The sequence below is a fragment of the Echinops telfairi genome, unplaced genomic scaffold (assembly GCF_000313985.2).
Source record: "Echinops telfairi isolate 266 unplaced genomic scaffold, ASM31398v2 ScPeMD7_23;HRSCAF=83, whole genome shotgun sequence".
In the NCBI taxonomy this organism is placed as follows: Eukaryota; Metazoa; Chordata; class Mammalia; order Afrosoricida; family Tenrecidae; genus Echinops; species Echinops telfairi.
The window spans coordinates 61,288,465-61,310,372 of record NW_022103920.1 but is presented as its reverse complement, the minus strand read 5'-3'; the positions used below and the strand labels follow the sequence as shown (position 1 = coordinate 61,310,372).

Below are 21,908 nucleotides of genomic sequence, written 5' to 3'. Positions count from 1 at the left end.
GACGCTCCTGGCTTGGGCTGGAGTCAGATCTGTCCACCAGGTCAAAACGTGATGGTGCTTCCTTTGTGGGGGATGGTCTTCTCACAAGGAGACCCCTCTCTCCCCTTCACCTTGCGGCTTGCTGGAGACCCTGAGAGCTGCAGGCGCCCTGCCATGTGCCCACCAGCCTTGGATCCACATGAATCTGCATCCTTCCGCTTGTGATCCACCTGCATCCTGCATCCCTGCATGCGGCTGTGAGGCTGAAGAGGGACTTACAGACCAGGGTGGGACTTAGGGACTTGAGTTGGACTGAGCTGGGACGCTTTCTTGATAGGAGAATTCCTCCTCGATATAAAGCTCTTTCTTATACACATATGAGTGCCCCTGGATTGGTGTCTCTAGCCAAGCCTGCCTAACAGCACCTGACAACAGCAATAACTTCAGCAAACTCTGGCCCTTACAGATCAGGCTTCCTTCCTGTCTCCGTCTCTTTACACCGGTGGCTTCCTCTCCTGCCGATGTCTCGGGTGCCTTCACAATGTGGACCACGGAACCTTACACCTGATACCTTGAGTTGGATGCTCTTCAGGGGGAGAAGTGATAGCCGTGGCATCACCTTACACCCTGGGAACACACTACATTTTTTTCTGAATAAACAAACATCAGATGGTCTCTCAACTCCTATCACTTTACATTTTGCATGTAAGAATATTATCCAGAGGATCGGCTCACTTCTAGCCCATCCTCCTCCTGTGAGGATAAATGATCAGTAAGGCAAGTTATGACTTAATATTCCTATTTTAAACCAATGAACAATTATAGGGCTTCTGCCACAGTGCCACTGCTCACTGTAACTATCATATCCTTCCCCAAACCAAACAAACCCACAGCTACAGAGTCAACGTGCATTCAGAGCAAGCCTGGAGGACGGAGTAGAACTCTCCTGTGGGGCTTCCCAGGCTGTAATCGTTTCTGGTGAGCTACCACATGTTTCTCCTGCAGAGTAAAATTTGGGTTAGCACCTGCACACTTTCACCACTGCGCGACTAAGGATCCGTATTATTTCTCAGTTGGTATTTGTTGTGAAAATCTCTGGATGGTGCTCACTTCATCGGCAACTTTGCTCTGGTCAGGTGACCGACTGGGTACTTCGCCCATTGACTCTTTGTACCTTCCTCCTTCATTCATGTGTTTGCTAGGATGTTTCCATGCTCAGATTTCATGAGTTGCAGTGTGTGTATCTGAAAGGCCTTGGACATGAGGGTCGGAAGATGTAAAACCATTGAGCACACCTGTATGATTTAAACTACACCCAAGTCCAGGCTTTGAAACAGATTGGCCAGATGGGCAAGAGGCCCGTTTGTCAAATAAATCGGAACCACTTTGCTATTTAACCCAAATTTTGATCAAGGCTCCCAACAGGGCCATGCCAATTGGAATCCTACTAAGAATTTGAATTTCCACGCAGTTAGGATGGCACGGGCACACATGGGGCTGCTAACCACAGGTCAGCAGCTCAAAACAGCCAGCTGTTCCACGGGAGAAAGATGAAGCTTTCTACTCCTGAAAAGAGTGACAGTCTCAGAAATGCCGGGACAGCTCTACCCTGTCCTCTAGGGCCACCAGGAGTCAGAACCAAGCCAGTGTCAGCGAGTTTGAGTTTGTAGTGAATTAGAATCTACAGTTCAATAACATCTCTGGCTATTCTTGTGCATATAAAAGAATCTATAGGAACAATCCAGGATCTTCCTAAAATGTAAATTCTGATTCAGTGTAGCTGGGGTGGAAATGCAGGAGTCTAAACGGGATGAACTGATTTGAAGTCCTGTTTTCCACCTAGGGCTCCTTATACAAATGTTGACATTGTTTTACTCCTGCCAAATTATACTAAGGAGAAAACATTATGTAATCTCTTTTGTGTATCCACGCCTCATCCTCTCCCCGCCCCCCTCCCGCCCCAAATAAAATGCTATGTCTAGAAGATCCCCTGTGTCTTGTTCTGACTTGTTGGATAGAATTAATTGTCCACATTTCAGGAACCACTACCCCTGGGGTTGGAACATGGGCGAGAACTTATACATATAAGCTGCCTATCCTTCCAGCCTAAGTATAGGTTCTGCACAATTTTGTATGAATTCTATTCTTTTTGACCCACAGGTCTCGACTTAATGCTGGGCGAGAGGTGACACAGGTGGAACTTCCTAATTGCAATTTAATTAAAGGGATAGGTATGTATATGAGAAGAGTGTTTCATTTGAGTTTGTATGCATAACCTGTCACTTACTGATCAAAATTTCTGCTTCATTTTGTTAAAAAAAATAAAATTTTGAGCCAGGAGAGCATTATTAATTCATTAGCCAGTTTCCACTCGAGTGGGCTCTGTTTCATAGTGATTCGAGGTTTATCAGGGTGGAACTGTGCTCCGCAGGCTTTTCACCAGTTAGGCCCCTCTGGGTGGACTTGCACTCTGACCTTTTGGGTGAACAGCAAGCAAGTTAGCCATTTGCACCGACAGTCCAAGGACCCTACAACCCAGAGAAGTATCACAACGAAGACACTTGATTGCTACTTCACCAACAGTTTTCAAATGTGTTGAAAACTCCGTTCATTTGTTTGTCTTTTTACCTAGTCAGTTTTGCAAACACAATATTCAGAATAATATTTATGGCACCATAACCTGAGGATATGAAAGGAAGGAAAGATGAGGCTATTTACATATGAGTAAAGGCTATTTACATATTTAACAGGTTTTTTTTAAATAAATCATTTTATTGGAGGCTCTTACAGCTCTTATAACAATCCATACATCAATTGTATCAAGCATATTTGTACGGATGTTGCCACCATCATTTTCAATGCTGATTTTATTAACTATGCTAAGGCTATGTGAAGACTATGTGAATCATAACAACCTATCGACAACATTTTGGTTAAAAAACTGCACTACCTGCAAAGGGTGAGACAGTGTAGAACAGTAAGATCAGGTGTGTCGGGCCTCCACTGTGGGGGGCCGGCTGTGTTTGCCAGGAGAAAAGTGCAAGTGGAGAAACTCCAACAGATCTGTCCCAGGACTCGAATCTCCACTGGATTTCAACTAACTGACTTTGTTATTTGTTGTTTGAAATAGTGGGTTTTTTTGTTATTTATCATTTTAATATTATTCATTTCAATTTGAAAAGGTTGAGGGAGCTACAAAGGTTCAAATAGAAGATATGCTCAGTTACTGGACTTAGCCAGACACTTTATGGTATAATTTTTTTCTAGATATAAATAGCATACTGTATACTGTCATTGGATATTCTATAAAAATCTCCAGTGCACGTATCATTTGTGTCTAGATTATTTGAAATTGTAAAAATTTACTACTTAAATTATAATGAATGGAATGATCATGATATTCATATTCTTAACATGACACTATTTTAACTCAAGAATATGATACTGCTGGCATTTCCAATATAATTGTTGATTTGGAACAAAACCCTAAACCCACCTATGTGGAGTTGATTCTGACTCACAGTTACTCTATAGGGCAGAGGTGAATGACCTCATCCGGTTTTCCAGGTTATAAATGCTTATGGAAATAGACTATCATATCTCCACACCCCCCACACCACCACCCCTAGCCCCTGCCCCAGCACAAAATTTTTGGTTTCCTAGTGTATATAAAAGTTATGTTTATACTATATTGTAGTCTATTAATTGTGCTATAGCATTCTGAGAAAATTTGAAATATTGCATTACCAAAATGGGACAAAGGCACAACGTGAGAGTACACATCGTTAGAAAACTGGTGCCAGTAGACCTGCTCAATGCCTTTGGCGTTGCCAACCAAATTGTGTCAGTAGACTCAAACAGCAGTCTCTAAGTTAGCAACCAAGTGCTTAAGCACTGAGCTCCTGTAACTTGGAATTATTAAATAGAACATATGTATTTGTAGTTTACTTTGTATCTTTTCCAGTCCCATAAACTCTTTTCAAATAACCATACTTTCGTGGATTTCTCTGAAGTTTATGCCAGGTTTCAAACTCTGAAGAGAAAGTTCTAATCTAGAAAATTAAAACAAGCTATGAAATATAAACGTGATTATACTCCTTTACTATACTCATACCTTTTACTTTGGATAGAATCACATTAATCTCTTTTCAGTAAAAATCAAAAGCATCAATTCTTCTCAAAGAAGAGCTAAGTCCTCACCCCTTTCCAGGTTAGGAGTGAGGACGAAATGAACCCTCGATGCGTTCTGCCATCGTCTGACTCCTCTACTCTGCTTCTTCTCTTTCCTGGCAGACAGCGGTGCTGAAGACTTGGAGATTCTTCCTAACGGGCTGGCTTTCCTGAGTACTGTGAGTGTTCTTGTCCTCACGGTGTCTACAACGGTCTGTAAGACGGTCGCTTGCTGTTCCATGGTTCTGACTTAGGTACTGCCGACTAGAACTGTTTCAGGGATTTTGCCTGACTGGAATCTTCATGGAAGTCAATCACCAAGCCATTCTACTTCAGCATCACTGTGGGTTAGCAGGCACGCGGTTTTGCTGGGACGATTGGGAAGGTCGATGCCTGTGTGTTGTTCAGGGTGTGTTTCCTTCAGAAGCATGTTTCTTCAGGGTCTCCCATGGACCCACCCAGCAAGGCGGCCCACGGGTTTCCTGTGCGCCCCGTGGCTAGGAGCAGACAAGGTGAACTCATGTGCCATCAGCAGCTCTGGTAGCCTTATATGCTGATTGTTCTCTTCCCATTTTCCATAAGGGGTTGAAATATCCTGGAATAAAGAGCTTTGAACCCAACAAGCCTGGAAAAATCCTACTGATGACCCTGAATGAGACAAACCCAGCAGTTTTGGAATTGAAGATCATTGGCAGTAACTTCGATGTTTCTTCATTTAACCCTCATGGGATCAGCACATTCACAGAGGAAGGTAAAAGTTTATGTGATGTTTATTATAAATAAAACCAACATTTAAAATTCTAATGAATGGATGTTTCTTCCCATCCAACCAAAGTACAGTCATGAATAATGCTTACTCTGGATTTCAAACTCCCCCCATGTTAATCAAATATACCATACATAACCAGCTAAAACCTTGGTAATTGCAAAAATGTTTAAGAATGTTGAAGCACCTAATTTTTTTTAATACCATCATTTGCATCAGTTCTATAATTACTAGAGTAATCACATTTAGCCTTAATATTTATGGAATTTCCATCTGAAACAGTTTTAAAAATCCAGGTATATACAAAAATTGAATTCCCTCACCCCACCCTACCCCCAAGCTAAGGCATCTGCAAGCTATACATCCCAGGCTATAAAGACACTGTTGTCAGCTTCTCCCAGACTCTCATCTTCGGTGCCTCCCTATTGATTAGTTTATCTGTTGTGTCTTCAAATGAAGCCTTCCCACTCCGAAGCCGATCAACACTACTCGATGCCCGGCCCCTCGGACTTTTTCCCATGTCACCCTTGATTGGCTTCCGTAATCTGGCCAGCAATTCTCAACCTCAGCTGCACACAGAATCATATGGGCATTTACTAAAGCCCAAAGATTTTGATTCAATTCCTCTGTTCAGTTGGATAAAACTGCTGCCCTAGATGACGAACATGTAAGGCCAAGGCTGAAAGCCCCACGTAGGTATACCGTGCCCTCCAGGTCGTCAGCGTTCCCTCCTTCGTTGCTTTGTTCAGACTGCCCCACTGTGGGGGGCTAAAATTACGCCTTGAAAGCAAGCCACGTGGTGTCCTCGTTAATTAGCCTCTCTTCCCTTCGTCAGCTCTCTGTCTGCGTTACCTTTTCATTGCCTCCTTCTTTCCAACCTTCCCTCCGTTCTTCCCTCCCTGCCTCGATGGATGCTGGGGAGCATACTCCTGCGAGTACCTTTCTTCTCCGGGCACTCCTGTTGTTCCTGCCTGCCTCATCGGTTGACCGTTCATCTTCAATTCTCTGAACATGCCCCCCAAATTAATCTTCCATTCTCATTTTCTTTATTTCAGAAATTTCCACCATTTTACAACAGCAACGGTGCTTATTTCTGAATACCTTCCAATGTGTGTTTATCTACTTATTAAAATTCACCTCTTCAGTTTTATTCCTTGGCAGATACTTTTGTTTAGGGAGCTCTCCTTTAGTCCCTTTAAACTAAAAACATTAAAATATATATATTTAAAACTCTCTCTCTCTCCCCCCTCCCCTCTGTGCATACACGCACACATGAGTGGGGAAGGGGTCTTTAAGAGGATTCCTACCAGGGCTCCAGTTCGGACATGTACGGATTGTTTTAAATAAAACACAGTCTGCAACTAGGGGACAGATACAGACAAGTTAGTTACCTTAGCAATATGCTTGCCTCAGTCCTATATTAGGGTGCCTTCAAAACCGAGGATCATAGTTTTGCCATGGGAAAAAAATAATTTTGAGATCTGGGCTGATATCAATTATTTATCCAAGCTTAAGTTGACATCTTTCCATATCATTGAAGCTTTGTAACAAGTGTACAGGAATGCTGCCACACCGAAGATGAGAGGTTTTAGAGGAAGGCGGTGCGCTAAGGAAGGCTGGGAGATTTTCTTTAGCAGTAGAAAAACCTGGGAATTTCTCCTAATATGTGTGTGTGTTCTTTGTCCATGGTTGTTCCACCCATTTATCAACTCGACTATTTTGGAAATATTTGTTAAGTATGTACACACCTTTCTGAAAATAACAATGGGGTCCTAGTACACAGCCCTTTTCTAATGGCTTTTGCGTTAAACACTCCATCATGACGTCGCCGCTGACAGTCCATTCCTTTGTAGAGAGACTTTGCAAAGGCAGAGCAGGATTCAGTTGTGTGGGCGTACCATAATATAGTTCATGTTCTGATGGAAATACTGATTTCCCCCTACTTTATGCTATTGGAAGCAATGGCAAAATAAATATTCTTATGCATATCTCGTTTGCATTTCCTTAGGATTAAGGAATTCCTAGAATAGAATATTTTAATTCCTAGAATCGACTCTGCTGAGCAAAATAGTCATCCATGGTTTAATTCTCACTTATATTTGAGTTTTGACTCTCTCACTACTCAGTCATTACCAGGGTCTCTGGATTTTTATTTCAAATACCAGCCTTTGCCTTTCCTGCCTTGTCCGGTCAGTGCAACCTTCCAGTCCAGTTCCATATCTCCATACACCTGATTATTGCTATCATCCCAGGTCATGTTACCCCTTGGCTCAAAACTTGGTGTAGTGTAGACTCTGGATTTTTACTCTGAACCCTGGACAAGACAAAACCTCTATGGCTTGATCCCTCCCTTTCTTTTTAAATGCTTATCCACTCCAATCTCGCCCACCTCATGCTACTAAGGGAACGTGCTAAGAAAACTCCTTCCTCTGGCATGTGTCCACTCTGGTTTGGCTACCCCCACCCCCACCCCCACCTCTGCGCCCGCTTGCTTCCTTCCTTCAGTCTAGAGCTCCTAAGGCCAGATAATGTTTCTGACTTCCCTGGAGAAGATAACCTATCACTGTCAATAAAGGTCAACCTGTTGCATCTGCAATAACACCAACTAAAATATAGAAAACGCTGGGTTGATGCGTGAACTAATGAACAGCCTCCTTGCTGGCCTCTCTGTCTTGTCGCTTCTGTTAACCTCTTTGCTTTGTTTCCCTCGAGACATCCATGCAGTCTTGTCAAAGGCTGCCGGAGATGCACTCTTTCTGAAGGCACTGAGCATCCTCTCACCGTCAAACCTTTGCAACCATTGAGCTGGCTCTCCTTCCTATCTGAAAGTCAGATTGGCTCCTGGAAGCTGCGGCCCCGTGCCTCTGTGGCTCGGGTGCTCGGCGGAGGCATTTATCATCGTTCACTGCGCGTCCGTCTACTCCCTCCGCCTGTATCGCTACTTCCCTCATCAGCTCTCCCTTTTATTTCAGCTCTGCCGCTCCCTGAGACCAGGCTGAAGTGCGTATTAGTGTCAGTGCTGATCATCTTAGAGTTGAAGCGTCTCTCCCTGCGGGGCTTTGGGTTTTCAGAGACTGACACAGGATCTTCCTCGTGCCTCTTTTCTCAGGAAAAATCACAAATGCTTCTCTCTACAAAGAGATGAATATATTCCACCTGCCTGACATCCTAAGTACTAGTTGGAGGTGGGTTGAAATTGCTTTTTGGAGCTGACAGAGCTGACAGCTGAGAGCTCAGTTAACGTGTCAACTGTTGTTTTTAATCTCATTTCAGATAATACTGTGTACCTGCTGGTGGTGAACCATCCAGAATCTAAGTCCACAGTGGAGGTGTTTAAATTTCAAGAAGAAGAAAAATCACTTTTGCATCTGAAAACCATCAGACATGACCTTATGCCTAAGTAATGTTCTGGGATGTATCATATCGCTATTGTTCTTTAACACCAGGGGATGACTAATCCATTTTCAGTTTTCCCTTTCGGCCAGACTGGCTGTGGCGGTTCCACTCTCCTGTGTGCTTATTGAAAGCCTCTGCAAATGTCCTTCTCAGGCCCTTTTGAGGACTCCGCTCCGCAGAGCCCCTCTCCCGTCTCTGATGTGAGAGTCTCCGTTTGACCTGGTTCCAAGAAAAAAATCTGCTCTTCTCACAAGCTAGACCTAATAATTCACACCCAAATTTCACATCTTGCGCTTTATTAACTCATTTAGTATTTTAAAAGATATCATTTCAGATAATTCTGTGAATTAGAACCACACACCTAAGATAAAATCTGGTGCATCTAAGATTTCACCTTGAATCTAAGTTCTTTGACAACATAATGCTAGTGTAAGTCAAAAAGCATTGCTATAAAGTTATAGAAACCTTTACTAAACAGAAATATCAAGATGTGAACTTATTGTTTCACAACACATCCTCCATGGAGATCTATGCACCTCTGACAGCTGTGTTTGTCTCGCTAACCCTTCCTCTAAGAACTCGGTGTTCTTCTACTAACACTATGTGAACAACAGCATGTACATAATTATTTTGGTATCCCCAAGTGATTTTTTGTTGTTGTTGGGATTTTAATGTTCTTGGAGTTTGGTGAACAAGAGGAAATATGAAAGGGCAGGAACCAGGCTGGCAGGTAAATAGGTAGGGTTTCCCAGAAAAATTCTCATAGGATAGCCCGGGCTACTCTCAAAGAATAAGCAAATCCTTTCTTGTGATAGATAAAAATTCCACAGCACAACACTTATGCCCTTTTCCTTACCAATGCAGTCTTAGATTTACAGAAAAGTTCTTCATAATAGGCCCCTATGATCAGGTACTTTGAGAAAAATCGATCAAGATGACCCTTTGGCACTTCAAAATGCAGTAGCCCGAACTCTCTGAGTTGTTCTCCCTGCCTTGACTTGACTGGTCCGGCAGATCCCTTGGAGGCCCGTATCCTTTAGATCTTTTTGTAGAGGCACCGGAATAAGATTAAGACAAGGGTATTGTTGAGCGGAATCGTCTGCAGCCATACACTGACCACAGAGACGTGTTTAAACTATTAAAAACTACATAAACTCATGTGGACCTAAATTGGAACTAGTAGCAATACTTTTTATTTACCTTTGTATATAGGAGACTAGAGGACAGAAAGTGCCCAAGAGCCTCTATCCTGATCAATGTACACAAAATCAATTTTTGTTTTCTCTTGCCTACAGGTGTTTGGTTTATGGGACTACTGATAAATTTGGGATAAGAACCTGACACTATCTTCCAAAACAGTGTTTTAGCCCTAGTCATGATTTTGTCTAGGATCTCAGACTCTGTGTGTCATTATGCATGACTTCAGACCAGCTCAGTAAGTTTAGATCTGTGTTAAACCCTTTAGTATTTCCATCCTGGTATCTAGCAGAACACCTGGACTGTGTGCTCAGGCTTGCCAGAAGCCCTTCCTGTCCCTATCATTTGATGAGTTTCAAGGCCAGGAAACAGATCCAGAGAAATCAAGTTACTGGATGAAAGCCAACCAACTCCCTAGTGGCTGAATAAAATGTGCTGCCAAGTCTTAGTCTGGGATGTGGACAATTCCAAGAGGAGCTTTTGGTGGGAGGGTTTATTCACAGACTCCTTTAACAAATATATTTTGAAGAGGGGATGGTGCCCCTGGGAGTCTGGAGAATATGCCGACACCACCCAGCTCTAAATCAGGAAACGCTACATAGAATAAAGATGCTGGAATCATAATGATGATAGGTGAACGCAGCGAGCTGTCAGCCTAGGTCAGCTGCTACACAATTTTAACATACTCCCCATGACTTTTTCTCATACCTATCTATTAGGTTTTATTATTCTACCCATTACATTTTTTTTTAAATGAAGCCTTGAAATAGTTGCTAATTTGCCCCAGGTGACACAATCAGTAAATGGTAGAGCTGAAATTTTAATACTAGCGTCCCAGCGCTGGTGCTCTGAAATATTGTGATATATGTAGTGAGACCCTATTTTACTTGTTTTGCTATTTAATTCTCTACATCTTTTGGGGTGGGGGTAATGTGCTTTGGCGGGCAGGGGGGGCAGTTGCAAAAAGATTCATTTTGAGCAGCATAGAACAAGGCTGACAATAGCTATTGTAGTTCAGCATTAAAACCAGAATTCCACTCTCTCAACTCAAGGATTCTCCATTAAAAAATAGCATCCATATTCCTATTCCTAAATCTATTACTAGGTAAGCATGTTGTTATTAAAAATAAAGGCGTGATCATCACTGATCAGTTCCTCTAGGTCAGCCAGACATGGTTTTAAAGCCAATATTTTATTTCCTTCCCACCCTAACCTTGCAAGGGACAGAGAAGACGCAGGCTAGGGAAGCGCAGCAGAGTTGAGGGGTGTGCCCTGGCCCCCGCCAGGATCAAACAGCACGGGGATTCAAATGGCTGTCCGTCCGATTTCAAAGCTGTGACTCTTCATCATCCAACAGTCCTCTTTTTTAATGAGAAAACAAAACACAACAGGCACATGCTAGCAGAGCAAGCTAATTCCAGAAACGGATTGCTGCAAGAGCGAGAAAGAAACCCACGTGCTGGTTGGTCTACACCTGCACCTGGCTACACGGCGGTCCTAATTTCCTGAACCTTTTCCCACAGTAATCGTGAGGATTGAGTGGGTGTCAGACTCCCTGGGAAACACACAACAGGCATTGTCTTATTCCCAATCCCACTGCAATTTCACAAATTAAAGATTCTGGCCTGTCATCTTCTATTAATGAGCTGCATGACCTTGGGAAAATCATTTAACCTCCCTTTCCAGATGAGAAAACTGAGGCTCCGTGAGCTTCTATAAACTCGCCCCGAGCCCAGAGCTGCGTCAGAGCTGGTGTTTGGACCATTATGCTCTCTGCAATGAAGCAGAGATAATTCTCTCCCAGATAATGGCCTCGGGAACTTCCATCACCTCAATCAGCAAGGGATGACTCACTTATGTGCTCAGCATTGTAGCTATTAAAGCAGAAAAATAGACTCATCTATCTTACGTTCTCAGTAACAGGGGCAGAATCAGAATCAGAAAATAAGCCGGAGCATCCTATTTCTGAGCATCCGTGTTCGTGGACATTTTATTCGGTTTCAAATAATGAAACTTTCCAGCCGGAAGTGACCCTTTCAGGCTGAAAGACCCGTTCACCGTCGTCCTTTTACCAAAAAGGAAACCGAGATACAGGCACAGGCAACAATTTCCCCTCGGTCTCACAGCTAGTAGTGGGGAGTTTTGCCTAAAACGCAAGTTCTCTGAGTACTGGCCATAATGCCTGCATTTTGGTTGCTATTGTTTGCTTGCATGATGCCCTGCACTGACAGGAGCAGGCGCTATAGGAGCACCGATAGTTTTCTCCTGATGATTCCTGGCCTTTACCGAATTCGGTACATCTGAGCACGCGCACGCGGGAGCACACACGCACCATACGCATGCACTATTAACAGCATTTTTAAGATATACCTACCAGAATTTTTATGTCACCTCTTAGGATGTCTTTGTGATTAGTATCTTTGAGGATGAGTGAGGTAGCACTAATCTCTTACTAATTCTTTGCCACAGAAGCTAGTGTGAAGGCCCCATCTCACCTCTTGGTCTTAGGCAAGGCATTCATGAATGCCAATCCATACGATACCTTCACCTGTGTGTGTGTATTTCCACTGCAGTTTGAATGACCTCATCGCTGTGGGACCAGAGAAGTTTTATGCCACAAATGACCACTATTTCGTGAACCCCTATTTACGATCCTGGGAGCTGTATCTGGGGTTAGCGTGGTCCTATGTTGTTTACTACAGCCCGAATGATGTCCGTGTTGTTGCAGACAAATTTGATTTTGCTAATGGGATCAACATTTCACCTGATGGCAAGTATGTGAATTCTTTAATTGAAAGTGCATTTCCTCCCATTATCATTAGCAAACTTTATAAGATATCCCTTTTATAATTAACACGGTAGATTTTAGCATGGTCTTCTATTAGTGTGAAATTAGTCTAAATGTAAAATACCTCACCATATTTCCAGTTTAGAAAGTCATGCTGTCTTTATTTCCTTGCTGGGAAAGAAAAGGTCTCTTTCAAGAGGGGACACTGTGAGAGACATTTAGTACTATTAAATAGCTTTGCTTTGAGCAAGATTTCGGAGTGCATAATGTGTTTAATAAAATGTGGCCCTCTATCAGCATTGCTGGTTTGTGACAAGAGAACCTATGTCAAAACGTAAATCAAGGTACTGCCCGCTTCCTTCACCAAGAAAGCCCTGCTGTGGAGGGTGAAGAGGGAGAAGCCAGCTTACCCAGGCTGGGGGTGGAGGGTATAGCTGATGTGAGTTACTATCCCATGTAGCCCTGCAAATAAACCGTCACAGAACATTGGTCTGTGGGGTGTACTTCAGTTAGCCCTGATGCATACCTGCAGGCATACACTTTACATGTACATTGAAATGAATTCTATCCACCCACCTATACTTTCCTTACCTTGTAGGATTGAGGATTTCAGAGGGCTAGTCCTATGTATTTATTATAAACAACATGGGAAGCTTTCAATTATTCCTTTCATCTCCTGTTCTTCAAAAAGAGCAGATAACCAAGCACCCTTTTTGTTCTGGGATGCAGTGTGCTTAGACTAAGTATTCGTGAGAGGTATGGGGTTGCACTCTGCCCAGAACAGTAAATCACGGGGTCAGCGCAGACTCAGGGGAGGGCGCGTTCACTTAGATCCAGGACAAACGTCTTGTCTTCTCTGACAGCTCCTCGGCCCTGACTGAGGGGCTGCTCAGAGGACCCTCCTGCCTCTTCCCTTGTGAGAAGCCCTGGCCTCTGTGATGAAGAAGCTAGATCTTACCACCATATTGATAAACAAAGACAACCAATGATATGCACTTTGTTCCCGATACAAATGGAGGGCAGGTGTTAATAAAGCTGATTTTCTTCCCTTCTGAGAAGGGACAGCTAATCTCCCATTTTTAGAAATAATTTTTCAGAGATTAGAGACCCCTTTGTGCACTGGGAACGCAGTGAGTTGTTTTGGACTTTACTGTGTTTTGAGATAGCGCTCATTTCCCAGTGCACAAGTGAAGCTCTTGCGTAGGAAGAGTTATTACAATTCCCCCATCGTCTCCCTTTGAACTGCATTGCTTCCAGTGCTTTGATGTAGTGCTTTCGTCTTTGAAGGTATGTCTATATAGCTGAATTGCTGGCTCATAAGATTCATGTGTATGAAAAGCACGCTAATTGGACTTTAACTCCATTGAAGGTAAGATGTATTAACACTTTAAGTTTGCAGGGTGATAATTAGATTCTAATTGATTTACAAAATTAAAAGTGAGGGAAAAGGACGGTCTAATTGGAATGGGTGAGAACCAATTTTTCACTCCTTTATGAGGAGCCATCAGCATGGTTAGGGGTTTGTGGCTCACCTTCACTCCGTTGCAGAATGGGCCACCATCTACCCCGGCCGGGTCTCCCCTGTGAAACGTTTCTTATTTTCGCTCTGTGTGGTCTTAAGCTTGGCATTGCTGCCACAGGCAGGTCCTCTTTCATTCTCCTCCCCCCTTCTGCTTTCTCTGTCCTTACCTCCCTCCTCCTCCCTCTCCTTCTTTCCTCCCTCCTTCCCTTCTTTTCTTCCTTTTTCTGCTTTATCTAAGTCAGGAAAGACCCTCAGCACGTATTGAATACCAGAATATTCTCCACCAGATTGAGAAAGATCAAGTGCTCACAATGACTACTCCTCACCTCGCTCCGCGATCTGCAGCCACCCTCACTAGCTTACTTCGTGCCATCTCTACCATGGGGCTGTGTGGCAACACATCATCTCTGACTCTGCCTCTGGACCACAAGATCTTCCCTTAGATTTCCGGCCCTCTCTCCTTCTGGTTTTGATTAATCTCAGGCCTCAGAGAGGCCTTCCCTGGCTACCTTATTTAAATTTGCCACTCTGTGCACTACCACTACCACGCATGACCGTCTCCTTGACTACTGTCTTTCCCTCTCGCGTGTATTACTAACATACTGTAGATAGATGATAGATAGATAGATAGATAGGTAGGTAGGTAGGTAGATAGATAGATAGATAGATAGATAGATAGATAGATAGATAGATAGATAGATAGATGATAGCGTATCCTCTCTGTTGTTTGACGACCCACTAGCGAGTGTATAAGCTTCTCAGGGACAATTTTTGCTTTTGTTTCCCCTTTATTCCTGGAAGAGTTGACACCGAGTAGACACTCCGCAAAGCTGTGTTACGCTAATAAATAGGTTACAGCTGGACCTATTCTGAGACTTCACCGACTACCCCCAACCATTCTGAGCCACATAAAAGTTTGGGTTAACAAGGATGGGAACACAAAAGCAAGGAAAGGGACCCTACGGGCCTAAATCCTCAACTGCCCTTGTCGCTGAGTTGATTCCAACTCCGAGGGGCAGAGGGTTCCCAGGGCTCTGAACTCTCCAGCAAGACAGCCGCGTCAGCCTTCTGGGCCACCGGTGGTTCCGACTGCTAACCTTTCTGTTAGTAGCTCAAAGCGATCATCGCTGGGCCACCAGAGGAGTGCTACATTCTCAGACAGCTTCCCTGTTCATCACACAAAACAAAAGCCAACCACGACAAAAGGAAACCACACCATCGCTCCAGCTCCTTTCGTTGAAGCCCGAGCCCATGGGTTGTGCAACTGTTCTCCCACACACACATCCGAGGGGCTCTCCTGAGGGGTCTGATGCTAAGAAAGTTACCATGAAGGGCCATCAAATGGAACAGCACATTAGACACTGAAAACCATTGGCAGAGCTAGGTTGGTATTAGCTGAAGTAAATTGGAATTGCATGCCCTCAGACTGGAGGGAAGCGAAAAGAACTCTCAGTGCATCAATAGGGGCTTCCATAAATTGGAAGTTAGAGAATTTCATAAGAAGAGAACCTATACAAGTGTATTCAGTAAGGCGAGGGGGAAGGCTAGCCTTGTTACAGGCTGGGCCCCACTTCGGGAAAGACCTTGCTAGTTGTCGATAGAAACAGCCTCGTGGAGGTCCTCCCCAACCCAAAGGTCAGGCTCCTTTTTGAGTGATCCTATTGATCCAACATCAGTTTGTAAAATTACCTAGGAGGGTCAGGATTAGCTGCAGCTAATCTCAGAATTTGTGATGTTGTGTGGCCAGGTTTCTTCTAACAGCTCCTTCTGTGGATTTTAGAGAAATTATGCAAAATGCTAACAGTGGGAAGTGTGTACAGTGGGAGTCCCCGGCCCCAGGATTGGTGGGGGAATATTGTAGATCAGTCAGGACTTTGAAATCACATAATCTACCTGTCATTCTCAACAACTTGTGAGCCTGCTGGTTGTCAAAATGGAGTGAGAGATGAATGCACGACTCACTGAGCTTCTAAAACCCCGTCCGTGAGCTTGTCCCACGTGGATGAGCTGTAATGAGCTTAGAATTCCAATAGTTGTTGAGAAGACAGTTTAAAAACACATTCTATTGTGTTTTAGGTAAAAGTTTACATAGCCAAGCAGGTTCCCATTTAACCATTTCTCCATGTGCCATAAGTCTCATTGTTTCTTCACGTTTTGTTTGGTTCCCACTAATCTAGTCTCCCTGCTTCTCCTAAGCCTCGAATTTTTGTTTTAGGTTAAATGTTGCCATTTTGCCTCATATAATTGATTAGTTAGGGAGCACAGTATACATGATTGATATTGTTTATTTAATAATTCAATCTGTTATTTGGATGAAATGTGATTTTAGTTTCAAGCTTCAGTTGATAGTCTCAGGGATTCCTCTAGTCTCTACAGAAACAGTCAATCTGGCCTTTCATAGGAATTCGATATTTGGTCTTTTTTATTTTCCTTTTCTATACAACCTTCTATTGTGTCAATGGTCAAAGCAGTTGGTATGGTAGCTGGCTCACGTGGGCTTTTGGCACTCAAATTTTTTCTTTGGATCTTTGATGTCCTTCATTATCTGCTGTTCCAGAAGAGTAGAGTCAAATAAACTCACTCCCTTCAAGTTAATTCTGACCCGTAGTGGCCCTGTAGAACAGGGTAGAACTGCCCCTGTGGGTTTGCGAGACTGCGACTCTTTACGGGGGTAGAGAGCCTTGTCTTTCTCTGACACTACTCATTCAACAAGGCTATAGAATTCTGTCTTTCTGAACTATGTTATGTAAAGTGACTTTGTTATCTCATGGAACTGCGAAGAAAAGCTTTTTCCTTTTTCAAAGAACAATGAGAAGATGACTTGACTGAGAAATGTAGCATTTTCTACTTGGTTCTATGGAAGTCTTATCTGGTAGGTATGTGGTGACTGTCATGAACAGGAATCACGTATTAACAAGGTAAGACATTTTCATGGCTGGACCCAGCGTGGGGTCCTGGCTGACAGTCAGATCTTCGATGGCAGGAGCCATGGCTGGACTCTCCAGTGCTGAATTTCTTACATAAGACAGGGTGGCTGTGCTCTGTTGTCACGGAATCGATTTAGACTCAATGGAGACCCGAAGGATGCAGGGTAGAACTGCTTAAGAAGCAGGACTTCTTAAGGCTGTGTGACCTTTTCAAAGCAGATCGCCGGGCCTATCTTCAGAGGTGCTTCTGTGTGGATTCAAATCCCAAACTTTGTACACCACGATGGGCATAAACTGAGTACTGTTGTGAGGTGCTGTTGACTTGGTCCCGACGCAGAGAGGCCCAGTGCACAACAGCATGAACACTGCCCGCTCCTGTCCAGCCTCGCCCTTGGTCTTCTGTTTGAGCTCCGGGTGGCAGCCACGATGTCAATCCAGCTCCGTGGTGGCCTTCCTCTTTTCCTTCTACCTCTCCACGTTACCAAGCATGATGTCCTTCTCCAGGGACTAGTTTCCCCTGAGAACGTGTTCAGAGGGAGTGAGACAAAGTCTGGCCATCTTTGCCTCTAAGAAACATTCTGGCTGTACTTCTCCGGAGACAGATGTTTGTCCTTTTGGCAGCTCATGGTATTGCCAATAGCCTTTGCCAGCACTGGAATTCAAACACAAAGGTTCTTCGTTGGCCTTCCCGATTCAACGTCCAACTTTCACATGCATATGAGATGACTGGACATAATATGGCTTTGGTTAGACACGGCACAGCCTCAAAGTAAACTCCTTGATTTCCAACCCTTTAAGGAGTTCTGTGCAGCAATTTACCCACAGTCATGCATCCTGTGATCTCTTGACGGACGCTTCCAGGAGCATTGATTGTGGCTCCAAGCCAGAGGAAATCTTGGATAACTTCAATCTTTTCTCCATGTATCACGATGGTACTTCCCTATTTGGCCCAGTTGTAAGGATTTTGGTTTCCTTAATATTGAATTGTAATCCATGCTGAAGGCTTCAACCATTGATCTTCATCAGCAAGTGCTTCAAATCTTCACTTTCAGCAAGCAAAGGCCCCCAAACTCAAACATCAAACGCACTGTCAGTGAGTCAATTCTGATGCATAGCACCCCTGGAGGCCAGGGTAGCACTGCCCCTGTGGGTTTCTCAGACAGCACCTCTTCACGGGAGCAGAAAGCGTCATCTTTCTCCTGCTGAGTGGCTGCTGGTCTCCAACGACTGACCTTTCGGTTAGCAGCCCAAGGCATAAGCCCTAGGTCCGCTGAACCCATGGAGAACCAAGTTTCTGTTTCCTCCACTCCCTTCCACCACCAGTCTCTTCTCAGGTTTTCAACTGCCATAGAATCCACCGATGGGGGCAATTCCCTTTTTCAAAGATCGTAACAGAAGCCTGAGACAAACATGCTTTCCTCACTTAAAAACCTAACGATACAGGACTGCGAGGAATGGGAGGTAAAAGGGTCTGGAGGTGATTCGGACCAGGGGATGCCTACTTGATCTCCCCAAGTCCCTTTGGCCATACTTTTCCATTTCCAGGCTAGAAAGGGTAACGACTGCACGTGGATGCCAAAGAGACTCTGAGGCTAGAAACACCAGCGTTCCTTCAGTGGATGGGGATGAGGGGGCGGTCTTCATGTTGAGTGGGAAGCATAGGGCAGTGGTGGCTCACTGCAGCTGCCTATACACGCTTTTGACTTTGCGATGAGTCACAACTAGTTATTATGAGGACTCTAGGTATGCCGAGCTGTTTGAGGTTTAGGGTAGATGGTGCATTTCCAACTGAGAGTTAGAGGTAAACTAATGGATAGCATTTTTTCCCTGGTGGAAGGCAGCCAAGATGATAAATGGTGGAATTAAGAATGGTTGGCATTATTTATGATCCTGGTACAAAGCCTCGGCAGCATTCTGTGCAATCATCACACACTTGCAACTTATATTTGGAAAACAAAGCGCAGATGTTGAAAAACACTAGGAAACTAAAGAACAAACTTTTCTTCCATGCCAAGGCAAACATTAGGCCCTGGGTGGGCATGTCTCAGCCCACGAGCTGCCGTTAAAGACGACCCTACCTTTCACTTGTTTTCTCTTTGGAAATGAATGTATCTTTCCTGGTGGTTCTCTGAATGCTTATAACAATATCATTCCTCTATGACATTTCAGAAGGACCCGCTCTATGCTACACTTACAATCCACCCCCAGCCCCAGCACACACACAGACACCCATTATTGGCTCATGCATGTGTTAGGGCTGACATGTTTGAATGATTTAATCCAATGGAGCTTTCCATAACTTCTCCCTATTCATTTCTCCTGGAAACTGAGAAAACAAAACAAAACAAACAAAAAAACCCACCAGGGTAGAAAACACATGGGTGGAAGGAGAGGGGAATTCCCTGCCCTGGATTGCAAGGGGGTAGATTTTGCTGATGACCAAGAATAACAGGACATTTTCTCTTGATGTATCTACTACTAGCCCATCCTTCAGTTTCTCTTCACTTTTTGCCTTTTGCCCTTGTTTTTCACCTTGGCAGTGGCTGACCTTCAACACACTGGTGGATAACATTTTGGTGGACCCGGTGACCGGGGACCTTTGGGTCGGATGCCATCCTGACGGCACAAGAATCTTCTTCTATGATGAAGAGAATCCTCCTGCATCGGAGGTGAGTTTGTAAAGCGAATCAGGTCTGTGACCTTATCCCAAGCTCTCATTTTCCATTGAAAAGGCCAACTCTCACTTATTTTGTGCAAATAAGAGGGGAAATTAACAGCTGATCCCAAGGTCCAGCCACAGGAGGAATTTGACCTTGGGAGGTGTTGCCGTAAGAGTAACTCCAGGAAACTGCTGAAAAGATCAAAGTGGATAATCTGATGGGAGTTTGATAGAAGGACTATATGTCAATGTAGGGAAATCCATAAGGATAATGCAAGGGGAGGAGTCCCTGGGTGGTGTAAATGGTTAAGCATTTGTCTACTGACCAAAAGGTTGGTGGTTCAAATCCCCCTAGGGACACCTTGGAAGAAAGGCCTGGCATTCTACTTCCAAAAGGTCACAGCTACTGAAACCCATATGCACTTCTCCTCTGGAACACATGGGTCACCAGGTGTTAGAACCAACCTGATGGCACCCGATTCACACAAGGGAGACAGGAAATGACTGTCTGAAACCAGCACAAGAAGAGGGCTGCGTGTGGAGGGGATTGCTTTAGTTGAAGCATGCAGCCAACCAGCAGTGATAGCTGAGGTACAGATGGTAAGCACTCTACCTTTCTCATTCCTCACTGGTCAACCCAAACCAGAAGCCAGAGGGGAAAGTTGCTCCTCAAGAAGGCTTTCAGCCAGACCAGGGTATGTGGAGAAGGCCAAAGGATGAGGCTAAGATAGCCAGCATCGGACTGGGTTTCGTACCTTTAGGCTCCTCCAATTTAGAAAGGCAGTTTAAAAAACAAGGATGCCATATTGCTGTGGTCTAATCGTTGGTTTGCTACCTGCCTTCCTACTCACGGACCCCTTCCTGGAAACGTCGTTGCCGTGGCCGTGTGAACTTCTTTATGGTTTCGCTGGGCTTTCGATTCTGAGTTTTCAGTACGTACTCATCACAGTTGTTTTCACATCAAATACATGATTTCATGTTTGTCTACCTTTCTGTATTTTTAAAGCTTAATTGTAAGAGTCAGCCTCACTCCCCAGCACCAGCTAAAAAGAAAATTACAAAGCCGGTGCCTTTGGAATAATAATAATAATTTAAAAAACCAACAAAACAAAACAGAGAACAAAGCCTAACGGGCGACTCTTCCTCATTATAGTCTGACCCTTCACACATTTTCTCTCCGGGTTTACCTAACAGTTGTGATCATTTTTAATGAACATCCTTTGTGCCTTTTGTTAAGACTTTAGCTATTAGGATAACTATAGATTACAATGGAACTAAAGCAACGTATTCTCTTGAGCGTTCACTGTTTAGAAGTCAGCAGAACATTAGATTCTAATTTGTCATTCCTTGTTAGCTCATTCGGGGAACTTGAGTCTTTTGCTACAGCCAAGACAGAACATGCTGCTCTGTAAAAATCTTTTCTTTTTAACGATGGATCTGGTAGGACTAACAAAAAGGACTGACAATCCATTATCTAGTGCACTGCCCCATCAAAGAAAGACTTAGCTTTATTAGAAGAGTTTCCCTTAGGTTGAGGTCCACCGTCAATTACGTTCCGGTAAGTAACTACCATACGTGAATGTGCTATGACAATGTCCTATGACCTCTGTCTTTGGCAGCAGCCATTGTAGAGATAATTTTAAATGGCTCTTTACTAGCTCAGCCTTGGACTCCCAAGTCTGCAATACGTGGTGATTTTATGACACACACATCCTTTCTTGAAGACTCTATATTTTATACTAAGTCTGAAGTAACACAAAATCAGGGCATGCAAAGGAACTTATAGATAACCCAGTCCCACTCATCTCGTTCTATAGATGAGAAACAAATATTAAACGAGAGATAGAAACCCGACCAACTTCTCCTTCCTTACAAGGTAGTACTCTTTAAATTCGCTTGAACCATATAAAACTGCTATTTTTATAGATTATACTACATTATCCATTTGTGATGGTCAACCTCACAATAATAATACAACATTGCTAATGATACAAAGTTCTCTTCAAGGAAATGAAAGTTAAGGCTTATACACTGAGATCTGAGCCTTAAAGGAAGGGATGGTGGTAGTGAGGAGCAGCCCTGGGGGCGGAGTGGGTTATGCGTTGGGCTGCAAACCCAAGGTGAGCAGTTTAAAACCACCAGCCGCTCCACTGGAGGAAGATGAGGCTTTCTACTCCTATAAATATTGACAGTCTCTGGAACCCACAGAGGCACATCTACCCTGTCCTATAAGATCGCTGTGGGTTGGCACCAACTCGATGGCAGAGAACTAGGGGTTTTACAACCTTTGGGTTGCAGTGAAGAGATAGGTTCTTTTTTTAACCCATAGTTCTCTCTCCCTCTCCCTTTAATTTTGATCACCAGCATTTAAAAGGAGTAATTAAATCCAAATCCCTAGCTTATCTTTAATAAAATTGGCCTGAATGCCCACGTGACAATGGCCTGGGACGGAGTAGCCACCGCTCCAATTCACCATAGTCTGCGAAGCTCCCTGGAGACCTGGT

At 43.9% G+C, this 21,908-nt stretch overlaps 1 protein-coding gene across 1 annotated transcript in view; it reads left to right on the top strand.

Annotated features, from left to right (window-relative positions):
• The window catches only part of PON1 (paraoxonase 1), a 29,414-nt gene that overhangs the window by 6,639 nt on the left and 867 nt on the right, over window positions 1-21,908 (top strand). Inside the window, exons 2-8 of the mRNA XM_045288900.1 lie at window positions 2,140-2,210; window positions 4,273-4,328; window positions 4,732-4,900; window positions 8,189-8,315; window positions 12,082-12,282; window positions 13,584-13,665; window positions 19,286-19,414. Coding sequence (XP_045144835.1) covers window positions 2,140-2,210; window positions 4,273-4,328; window positions 4,732-4,900; window positions 8,189-8,315; window positions 12,082-12,282; window positions 13,584-13,665; window positions 19,286-19,414 — 835 coding nt within the window. The remainder of the gene's footprint in view (window positions 1-2,139; window positions 2,211-4,272; window positions 4,329-4,731; window positions 4,901-8,188; window positions 8,316-12,081; window positions 12,283-13,583; window positions 13,666-19,285; window positions 19,415-21,908) is intronic.